Here is a 12,258-nt window from a genome sequence, read left to right as displayed (position 1 = left end):
CTCTCAGACTTCCTTTTCCTCTTTCTCTTTAAACCTCAAATATCCTCTTTACCCTTATAACTTTGTCTCTCATTCACTGAAAAATTAGAAGCAATCATGAGAAAACTAACTCCCCTTTCAACCCAAAATTAACCATCCTACTTGCATTTGCAGCCATACTTTCAGTGACCTCAACTGTTTCAGTAGATAAACTCTCCCCACTTTTCTAAGTCTGACTTCTTCTCTCTCATCTACTCAAGGACCTACCTCCTTAAACATTCCCAACCAGTTCTCAACAGTGTGCAAACGTATTGTCAGAGCTGCCACCTTAAGAGAGAGAGAGAGAGAAGGAAGGAAGGAAGGGAGGGAGGGAGAGAGAGAGAGAGAGAGAGAGAGAGAGAGAGGGAGAGAGGGGAGGAGGAGAGAGACGAAAGAAGAAAGAACAAAGAACGAAATAAAGAAGAATGAAGGAAGGAAGGAAAGGACGGCAAGGAAGGATCAGATCCATAATTTTACGCTATAGAAATCTAGAAGAGACTATACGCGCCTCCACCCTACCTAAATAAAGCCCATAAGAAAGAAAGAACATAACCAAGATACCAAATCAATAATCAAGAAAGAACATGGCCCCAAAAGTCTTTCTGGCTGCAACACAATATAGATGTCTCTGTATTTGATTCTTTTACTTCTTCATCCATTGTCTCTATGGACAGTTTTATCATAAACTGTCTCATGCATACAATTTAGGGAAAAATACTACAATGAATACTTGTATTTGCCTTATCCAGCTAAGAAACAGAACATTGGCTGTATTTTAAAATTTTCTTATGTACTTCTCCCTGATCAAATTCCCTCCCTCCCTACTAGATGTTACCCCTACCCTAAATGAGAAATAATCCTCATGCTTTTCTTCATGGCTTAATATATATATTATACACACACACATATGTATATATATATATATATTCATGCATTTACACACAGATATTTATTCATGGCTTGTATATATCATATGCACACACACACACACACATACACACATGTATGGCTATATACATGTACATATTCATGGCTTAGTGTGTATTATACACGTATGTGTGAATATGCTTACATGTATATGCATGTGCAAATTATGCACACACACATATATGTACATATCTCTATATTTATAGATTTGCATTTTAAAATATTAAGAAAATGAAGCTTGCATATTTTATAATTTTCTGTTTTATTTCTTTTACTCAGCATTAAATTTGAGATCCATTCATGTTAAAAATGTAACAGTGGTTCATTCATTTTCACTACTAAGTACTCCATCATAAAAGTATGTCACTGCTTACATATCCATTCTGTGGTTGGTGAACACGGGAGCTGTTTGAACAGACTTTGCTAGTGTCAACAGTATTGCTATACATGTATCATGTGCTTTCATACACATATCATGGTGTGCACGGGCAAACACTCCTCTAGGGCATATACATTAGAACAGAATTGCCGAGTCAAGGAGAATACATATGATGCCAACTCCCTCCAAGGAAGAGCAGCCAGATGTGAAAATTCCTGTACCCCACATCCTCAACACTTGTTGCTATTGACAGACGGTTTAATGCTGGGCTTTGTTTTAGTGCTATCTTATTGTGGTAAATATTTTGCATTATTTTGATTATGAATAAAGTGGCTCATCTTTTTATGTTGAGTGAGTCATTATATTTCTTCTACTGTACCTGTTCATAACTCTTGCCCATTTTTTTTCCATTTTTTTAATTGAACTTATTGTGGGTGACATTGGTTCACAAAACCATACAAGTTTTAAGTATACAGCTTAACAAAACATCATCTGCACACTGTACTGTGCAAGCAAAGTTTCTCTCTGTTCCCACCCCACTGCTTTTGCCCACCTCCACCTACCTCCCATCATCCCCCTTTGCCCCTGGCTAACACCACACTGTTATCTGTGTCTTTGTATTTATCTCTGTTTTTTTTGCTTAATCCCTTCACATTCTTTCATCCAGCCCCCTCCCCTCCCCTCCCCTGACAGCTGTCAGTCTGTTCCATGTATCCATGTTTCTATTTTTAGTTTATCAGTTTATTTTGTTGATTGGATTCCACATATAAGTGAGCTCATGTGGTATTTGCCTTTCTCTAACTGGCTTATTTCATTCAGCATAATAATCTCCAGGTGCATCCATTCTCTTGCAAAAGATAAAAATTTCTTCTTTTTTTATGGTCAAGTAGTATTCCATTGTGTAAATACACCACAGCTTTTCTTATCCACTTATCTACTGATTGGCACTGGGGCTGTTTCCAGATCTTGGCTATTGTAAATAACTTTGCAATGAATTTAGGGGTAGCATATATTCATTTGAATCAGTGTTTCAGGTTTCTTTGAATATATTTCCAGAAATGGGATCACTGGGTCAAAAGGTATTTCCATTTGTAATTTTTTGAGGAAATGTCATACTGTTTTCCACAGTGGTTGCACCAGTCTGCATTCCTGCCAACCGTGCATAGGCTTCCCTTTTCTCCGCATCCTCCACAGCATTTCTTATTGGTTGATTCATTAACTATGGCCATTCTGACAGGTGTGAGATGATATCTCATTGTGGTTTTAATTTGCATTCTCTGATGATTAGTGACATTGAGCGTCCTTTCATATGTCTATTGGCCATCTGTATATTCTCTTTGGAGAAGGGTCTATTCAGGTCCTGTGCCCATTTTTTTTTAATTGGGTTGTTTGTCTTCTTGCTGTTTAGTAATATAAATTCTTTACATACTTTAGAAATTAACCCCTTATCAGATGTATCATTGGCAAATATATTCTCCCATTCACTGGGTTCCCTTTTCATTTAGTTAATGGTTTCCTTTGCTGTGCAAAAGTTTTTTTTTTTAACTTTGATGTAGTCCCATTTGTTTATTTTTTCCTTTCCTAAGATACATATTAGCAAAAATATTGCTGTGAGAGATATCTGAAATTTTACTGGTTATGTTTTACTCTAGGATTTTAATGGTTTTATAACTTACATTTAAGTCTTTAACCTGTTTTGAGTTTATTCCCATGTAAGGTATAATTTGGTAGTTGTTTCATTTTTTTTGCACATATCTGTGCAATTTTCTCAACACTATTTGTTGAGTAGACTATCTTTATGCCATTGGATGTTCTTGCCTCCTTTGTCAAATATTAATTAACCATAAAGTCATGGATTTATTTCTGGACTCTCTATTCTGTTCCATTGATCTATACATTTGTTTCTATGCCAGTTACCATTCTGTTTTGATTACTATGCTCTTGTAGTATAGTTTGGTATCAGACAGTATGATACTTCCAACTTGGTTCTTCTTTCCCAAGATTGCTATTCAGCATCTTTTTTGGTTCCATATAAGTTTTTAGAATATTTTTCTAGATTTGTGAGATATGCCATTGATATTTTAATAGGAATTATGTTGAATCTATAGATTGCTTTGGGAAGTATGGACATTTTAATAATGTTAATTTTCCTGTCCATGAACACAGTATATGCTTCCACTTATTTATATCTTTCTCAATTTCTTTCCTCAGTATTTTATAATTTTCTGAGTATAGGTCTATTATCTTCTTGTTTAAATTTATTCTTAGGTACCTCATTTTGTTGTTGTTGTTGTCACAATAGTAAATGGAATGTCTCCTTTATTTGTCTTTCTGATAGTTCTTTATCGGTGTATAAAAATGCCATACATTTCTGAGTATTGATTTTGTATCCTGCTGCTTTGCCAAATTAATTTGCTAGATCCACTAGTTTTTTGGTGGAGACTTGGGAGTTTTTTATATACAATATCATGTTATTTGCACATAATAACCATTTTACATCCTCCTTTACAATTTGGATGCCTTTTATTTCTTCTCTTATCAATGTGGCTAGTACTTCTAATACTATGTTGAATAAGAGTGATAAAAATTGACATTCCTGTCTTGTTCCTGATTTGAAGGGAAACACATTTAGTTTTTGCTATTTAGTATGATGTTGGCTGTGGGTTGTCATATGTGGCCTTTATAGGACTTTAATTTTTTTTCCCTTTGGTATTTAGAAGTTATTTACATATATCATATCTAATTCTTTGTTCATTGTATAGTTTGCAAATATAGTCTCCCATTTTGTGGCTGTCTTTCCACTGTATTTATGGTATATTTTGACAAGCAGTTCTTAATTTTAACATAGCCAAATGTGTCCATCTTTTCTTTTATGTTGTCCTCTTTTGTCTTGTGAAATAAACTCTTTTTTGTCCTGAGGAGATAAAGATATTCTTCTTTATTTTCTCCTAAAAGGTCTGTAATTTTATCTTTCATGTTAAGTAGCCCCTTGTCTGTCGCTGCATTAATATGACATGTCCTATACTATATATAGCTCTGTAATAAATTTTTATATCTGGCCCCACAAGTCCCCATCTGTTCATTTTTATTAAGACTGTCTCAACAATTTGTGTCCTTTACAATTTTATACAAATTTTAAAAGTAGTTGTAAAAGAAAAAAATCTGTGAGGATTTTGTTACACTTACTCTGACTATAGATCCATTTGAGGAGAACTGTCATGTTTATAGTATTGAGTATTTGTGTCCACGAGCATGTTCTCTGTCTTCTTAAATGATCCTCAATGAAACTTAGCACTCGTTACTTTTAAAATATTTTAGCGTGTTTGCCAAGATTTATTCCTTGGCACTTATTTTGGTTCCTAGTATAAAAAATACTTTAAAATAATATTTCCTCTGGAACTGGAATTGATTTTTGTATATTGATTTTGTGTCAAACAACTTTGCTAAATTAACTTATAAATCCTAATAATTTATGCACCCATTTGAGTATGCTATATACTTAGTCATCATCTATAAATTTATGACAATTTTATATCTTCCTTTTCAGTTTTTTTAACAATGTATTTTATCTCTATTACTTATCTTAACACACTGGCTAGGACTTCCAGCCAATGTTGCAAAAAGTGGTGACAACAGGAGCCCTTGCCTTATCCCTGATCTTAGACGGGATACTTCCAACACTTCACCGCTGAGCAGAACATTTGTTGTGAGTTTTTGTGGATTTCCTTATCTGATCAAAGACGTTCCCTTCTGTTATTAATTTGTTAAAAGGATTTACATAAATAGATACAACATTTTATCAAGTACTTTTTCTAATTTCAATAAGGTAATTATATTTTTCCCGCAAAATGTTAACGTGGTGAATATATTACTTGCTTTCTCATCTTAAACCAACTTAGCACTACTGAGATAAGCCCAACCCAAAGTATTACCTTTTTCCAATATATTCACTGGTTTATTTTGTTTAACATTGATACATCTATGTTTGCAAATTGAGATTGCCCTTCAATTTTGCTTTCATATACTGGCTTTGATCTTGCCCTATGGTTTTGCTAGCTTAATAAAATGAATGAGGAAGGAATCCTTGTTTATTCTCTGGAAGAGCTGGTATAAGGTTGAGGTTCTCTGATCTTTGAAAGTTTAGTTTAAATTTTCTCCTGAGCCATCTTGGCTTGGTATTTTCTTTCTGGCAAGATTTTTACCCATAATATCTCTAATGGGTATAGGGATGGTAAGGGATACCAAGGAATGTAGTAAGCCATATTTGTCTAGAAATGTATATATTCCATGTAAATCTTCAATTTATTGTCATAAAATGTATATTTTCTTATGTACTTAGGTGATATAGAATCTATGGTTATGTCCCTCTTCTTCTTTCTACTCAATTTCATTTGTGCTTTCTGGCTTCTTTCCTTGATTAACTTGCTACAGATTTACAAAGAACTAAATTATGAACCCACTGATTCTCTTCATTATAATTTGATTTCTATTGCAATAATTTATTCTTCTATGTTTACTATTTCCTTTCATGTGGGGGATTTATTTTCTATTCCTTGAGCTGACTTAAGATGGATTCTTTGTTTATTCCTGTTGAACTCTCTTTGTTTTTTTTTTTTAATGTAACACTTAAAGCTATAAATTCCATTCTCAGTACCAATTTTACTGGCATGTTACAGGTCTTATTATGCAATATTTTATTCTAATTTATTTATTTTTCTTTTTATTGAATTGATTGGGGTGACACTGGTTAATAAAATTATACAAGTGTCAGGTGAACAATTCCATAATACATCAGCTATATATTGTGCTGTGTGTTCACCACCCCACATCAAGTGTCCTTCTAAAACTTTTAATATCCATTACAATGTATTTATAGATTTTGAACTTTCTGAACCTGGAGTTCTTCTTGTTACATCTCTGACACTAATTTCTAATAATTGTACATAGTCAGGGACTATGACATATGTAATAATAAGCTTCTGAAATTTCTTGAAGCTTGCTTCATACACTACGGTATGGTCGGTTTTTAAGTGTTCTGTGTACCTATTTTAAAAGAGCATGTATTCTATTACTGTTGGATGTGAAGTTCTGTGCATGCTTATTTGATCAAACTTGTTCATTCTTTTACTGAAATCCACTGTGCCCTCACTCACTGCCTTTTTTGTCTGCTTAATTTATCAATTACAGAGATAGTTGTGTTAAAAATCTTCCACTTCGATGGTAGATTATGAATTTCTCCTTGCAATTCTGTCACTTTTTAATGTATTTTAACATTATGTTACATGAGCATACAGACTTTGACTTTCTATATCTTCCTGGAAAATTGAAACTTTTAGTGATATATTAAAGATTTTCATTATCACCAGCTATATTTCTTGTGGTAGCCCATTCTCTCTTATACTAATATAACTAAACCATTTTCCTTTCTGTGATATTTTCCTGGGATCACTCATTTTACCCTTTGGCTCTCAGTCTCTCTGTACTTTTATGTTAGGAGAGATTTTTATACTTGGCACAGAATTTCATGTATTATCTATCTTACTATTTATCTTATACATGGAGAGTTTTGTTTATTAACATTTATTCTGTTACATTTGGATTCATTTCTACCATTTTATAGTGCACTTTCTATTTCTTCTTTTCCTTATTATTTCTTATCTGCTTTTGGGTTAAATGTGTTTTATTGATGTTTTATTTTCCTTTTTCTTATTCCATTTTTTTCCCTTCTGCTAGTTTGGGTGTTGTTCTAGCTAGGTCTGTGGTTCTAATGGATACCATATCTATTTTAATCAGCATTCTTAAAAGGAATAAATGTATCATTTTGTTACTCTCCTCACAACCAATACAAAGACTTTAAAATAGTTTGATCTCAATTGTTCATCCATCAAATTGCATTCTATCATTCCCAGTAATTTCAATTGTCCACTATTATTTATTTAAAGTCCACAAATTATAATTTCTTTTCCCATATTTAATGTTTGTTTAAATTTATCCACATATTTAGTTATATCTTTACTCATTACATCTTCTTAAATTACAGAGCTACTACCTGAGGTATGTCATTAAATGTTCCTTTAATGAGGGTCTATCTGTGGAGCTTTCTCATTCTTTCTTTGTCTGAAAATGCATGTGTTTTGCTCATGTTCCTGAATAAAGGGTTTTGTGGAAGAGAGAATTCTGGGATGACAGGTATTCATCGAGTGTCTATTGAAACATCATTCTCCTGCATCCGGCCTCCCACCACTGCTACCAAGTAGCCAGCCATCATTTTAGTGCTTTTTGTCTCTTTCTTCATTTGTTTTTTAGTGGTGGTTTCATTGATGTTGTTGTTTTTCTATATAGAAATCTGTCTTTGCTCTGCACCTAATTTTAAGATTTTTTCCCTTTCAGTAAACTTCAGTTTCACATTGAAGTGCCTATGTGAGAATTTCTTTATATATATATTTTTTTTCTCTGTAACTTTTTATTTTTAATTCAAGGTCATCCCTCCAGTATTAACATCAACATCTAATTTATATATTTTTATGGTCAAATAATATTTTTCATTGTTTAACCATAATTATAAATGTTTCAGTGATTTCTGTGACACATGAAGCTACAGCGCACACCTTCACACGAAGAGTAGCACTGGTGGTTCAGAAGTGTGCATGGTTTGCATTTGAGTGCATGCTTCTGGGCAGTTTCCTCCATCATGCAGCAACTCGTCCTCAAATGGCGAGGTCTGACTGGGGCTTGTCCTCATCAGCTATGAATGCTACTGCCTTTTAAACTTTGTAAAACATTGTATTTCTTCTATTAAAGTATATATGATATAAACTCTACCTTAAAAAAACAAAAACTAAACGTTAAGAAATAGTAGTGAATGCAAATTAAAGGAAAAATAATAACCTATTTTTTTACCTGTTAGATTATACAAAGTTTGAGAGTTTCTTTATATTAATTCCGCCTGTGTTTTGTTGGGCTTTACATTTGGTGCCTTTCAACAATTTAAAGAAAATTCTCAGCCAGGATTGCCTCCAAGATGGCTTCTTGCCCATTCTCTTTGTCTCCTGAAGCTCTTATACCTACCGGAGATTTTTTTTCACCGCCCTCCGTGTCTTTTAACAATGTACATATTTTTAATTCAAGGTCATCCCTCCAGTATTTTACACTGTTTTTCAGTGTTTTTACTCATTGCACTGTAGTTTGGATAATTTCTCCTCTTTTATCATACAGTAGTTGATTCTCTTTCAGCTCTAAGTCTCCTGTTTAATCTGTTCAACAAGCTTTAAATTTTAATTATACTCTCCATTTTGGGATCTTCTATTTGACTATTTCATAATTTTGTTTGCTCATCTTTATACCCTCTTTTTCTTTGCTCAAGTTTTAAGGCTTCTCTTTTATTTAACCATTTTTGTGAGTTTTATAATACATTTATTAGAGGATACTCTAAAGACAACATTTGATTTGTCAGCTTAAAAATGGCTTGTTTCTTCATGCCATTGATTAATGTTAACATAAAGGCCCACAGAAAATTGTTAGCTTCTTTATCCTGGAATTGCCCATTATTGTAGCATAATATGATCATTCTTGCTGTGGTAAAACACATATTAAAAGCTTTTCCCATGCTTCTCTTTACAAAATAATGCCACCACAGGCCATCATTTTTATGTTATTTACTTTAATAAATTTTGTTGTTTCTTAGAGTTCATCATTCAATATTAAAGTTCTTACACTATCACAGATTTGGGGCATATTTGAAGAACCTCTGAAATTGCCTCCATTTCTGACTCTGAAACAATGCTGAATTTATCCTTGAACTTAAAGCTGGGTCAGGGCAGGTACTGTAACCCACTGAGACTGTAAGAGGTTGCCTAGGCTTCTAGAGGGTGATTCCTAAAGAAAACATTTCTGTCTGGGCTGATATTTCACCCTTAAAGGGTGAAGTGACTTGTTTTAGTCTGTCCTGAACTGATGTCCAAGAAACTGCAGAGAAGGCTCTCTCCCCTGCTATGTGGGTCAGGGACAATGCAGCAAGGTGCTTAAGCAAGAATTCTTTCTTTGTCCTTTAAATATATTGAATATTGTTATTTTATGTTCTGCATCTGAATTCCCATATCTGAAACCTTAACGGGTTTAATTTTGCTTTTTCTGCTGGCTCCTAATCATGGTGACTCCCTTCCTTGTACATTTTGTGACTTTTGATTGTAAAAATAACGTCCCTCAGATTCTTACCTGTGGAACTCCTCTGAGGATTGGATTCTACTTGCATTTCTCCAGAAAAGATGTGTATTTGTTTCTGCCAGTCATCAAGGGACTCTCCTAACACCAGACCAATTGTACTTTAACTTGCCCGGTAGTCCACCTAGTGCCCAGATGAAGGCTGGCAAGTTTCCAGACTGTCCCTTTTTGTGCAAGCACATTTATTTCTTGTTCACCTTATGGTGTTGCAACTTCATGTGCAGCTTTCCTGTTAGCCTCCTCACGTTGTGTGGGTACAAGGCTTAAACCTACCTATTCATCATATACCATAAAGCAATCAAAATAGAAGTTCAAGGTCTCCAAAGTTCTATAGATACTATTACATGAAAGCCAGCTTTGAGTGTTGCTTGGTTCTTGCTTTCAATACACCTTTAGTTTCTTGGGATTCCTTACTTTCATGCCACCTTAGTGAAGCATTATTAAATGATTTTGAAATATTTGCTTAAGCATTTTAGATGCTTTAGCAGAAGGCTTTTTTCATACCATCATGTATACCAGACAGCTAGATGCAGAAGCTGATGATTCTCTACCTAACTCTGCAGTTAGGCATTTTACTAGGCCATTCCACTGACACCGCTCTTGTGGGGACCACTGACACCCTTCATGTGGCTGAGTCCTGTGGTTACTATCAGGCATCATCCTACTCGTACCTCTGTGCAGGATTTGGTGCAACTGACCACTCCCTCCTTCCCAAACAAATTCTTTCCCTGGCTCTCAAGATACCTTATCATTCTGGTTTTCCTTCTAGCTCACTGGCTATGCCTTCCTGGTCGAACTCACCCCCTCTTCTAGACCTCAAGATATTAAAATTTCCAAAAAACCCAGACCTGAATTTTCTTCTTTATCTACATTCTATCCTAGGTTATATCCAACCTGACATTTTAAATCCATCTGTGTGCCGATAATTACCAAATTTATATTTTCACCCTACCTCTTAGGAACTCTAGAATTACATTCAACTGCCTAATAGGTATCTCCCTGAGGTGTCCAGTGTCTGTGAGGCATCTCAAACCTACCATGTGTAAAACTTATCCCACTCCCTCCAAAAAAAATAGTCTTCCCCAATTCTTCCCTATATCTTTAAATGACATCAGTATTTACCCCATAGCCAGGAGTTTATTAATTTTTCTCATTACCTCACACCTGTTTCCCAATCCATTAGTGGGTCCCCTTGACTCTCTATACAAAACTATCTTGACTCTGACCACTCCTGATGACCACCCTAGATCAAAACCAGCATCTCCTGTCATCTGGACAGTGATTACAGTCCCTGAGAATGCCCCCTGTTCTTGTATCACCCTCACCAAGGCCACTGGCACCATCATCACTATCACCTCCACCCATAAAACCTGTGTTCCTCCAACTACTCTTAGAAAATATAAACCAAGTCACATTACTCTCCTCCTCAGAATTCTCATGCTCAGACTGGTGCCCTTCCTCATGCCACTCCTTCTATCTGGAAAGCTCTTTCCATCCCTTCTGAGGTTTACTCCATCACATCATTGACATTTTTGTTCAAATATCCCCTCACTTAGGGAAAAAGCCTTCACTGACCCTCGCACAGAAAACAGTCCCATTGTTAGTCTCTATCTTCTTACCTCACAGCACTCATCAGCACATGAAAGTATACAGTTCATTTTATCTAGGTTTCCTCTTTACTTTTCACCTTGGAATATAAGCTTCATCAAGGCAAAGCCCTCATTTATTTTATTTATTGTTCTACCCTCTGAACCTGGAAGCATGCTAGAGCTCATAATAAATGCTCACTAAACTGTTTTGAATTAAGGAATAAATTTCACTTAATTTTCACATGACCAGTGAGATAGAAATGGCCTTTCCAATCTTACAGACGAGGACACTGAGGCTCAGAGATGCTAGATAACTTGACCATCAGTTACATGTCTTGTGTCAAAATTAAACCCAATGTGTATGATTTTAGAGGCCACAGTATTTTTTACTTTCTATATTTTTAACTTTTCACTTTGAAATAATTTCAGAGTTACAAAAAAGTTGCAAAAATAATACAAAGAGTGTTCTTTTACCTTCATTCAGCTTCCCCAAATGATAACATTTTATGTAATTGTAATACAAGTATCCAAACCAGGAACTTAATAGTGACGTAGAATAGTCACCATCCATATTTCAGCAATTGTCCCATGAATGTGTCATGCCTCCCGAGTCTCCTCCAGCATGGATGTCGCAGCCTTGTCTTTTGTGACTGACACTTCAGAAGAGGGCTGTATTCCTATTGTCATGATATAGTCAGTACAGAATGCTGGGCACAAGGAAAGTTTTCCACAATAAAGCTATAATTGTTGGAGGAATAAATAAATCTTCCTTTTGAGGAGTAGAAGGAAAATGTCTCCTGCTGTTCTGTTTTCTGTAGTTTGGCAGACCTTGAACTGTTTATAAAAAACAGTGAGAGTGGCTTGCTCAAGAAAGTTGAAAAAGGAGACTTCAAAGGACTGGTTGAGATTATGGAACACCTTATGGCCCTTAAAGAACGGCAGAGCAGCACTGACGAGATGTTCGAGCCCTTAAAGCAGACCATTGAATTGCTGAAGACCTACGGACAAGAATTGCCAGAAACAGTGTTTAAGCAGCTGGAGGTCAGTGTGAAGTTTGTTCTCTTAATAAAAGAAGTAATGGGAAAGTTTTGGGATTCCAGAGATGGGTTTAAGTAAGTGAAAAAC

At 35.0% G+C, this 12,258-nt stretch overlaps 1 protein-coding gene across 4 annotated transcripts in view; it reads left to right on the top strand.

Annotated features, from left to right (window-relative positions):
- Positions 1-12,258, top strand: part of DNAH9 (dynein axonemal heavy chain 9) — a 335,540-nt gene that overhangs the window by 60,598 nt on the left and 262,684 nt on the right. For all 4 annotated transcript variants that reach the window (XM_028534618.2, XM_036032967.1, XM_036032969.1 and 1 more), the window contains one exon: positions 11,952-12,174. In XM_028534618.2, coding sequence (XP_028390419.1) covers positions 11,952-12,174 — 223 coding nt within the window. The remainder of the gene's footprint in view (positions 1-11,951; positions 12,175-12,258) is intronic.

This window comes from Phyllostomus discolor, chromosome 8, assembly GCF_004126475.2.
Source record: "Phyllostomus discolor isolate MPI-MPIP mPhyDis1 chromosome 8, mPhyDis1.pri.v3, whole genome shotgun sequence".
Taxonomy (NCBI): domain Eukaryota; kingdom Metazoa; phylum Chordata; class Mammalia; order Chiroptera; family Phyllostomidae; genus Phyllostomus; species Phyllostomus discolor.
Note: the sequence above shows the minus strand (reverse complement) of the source record. Positions and strands in the feature narration are given on the sequence as shown.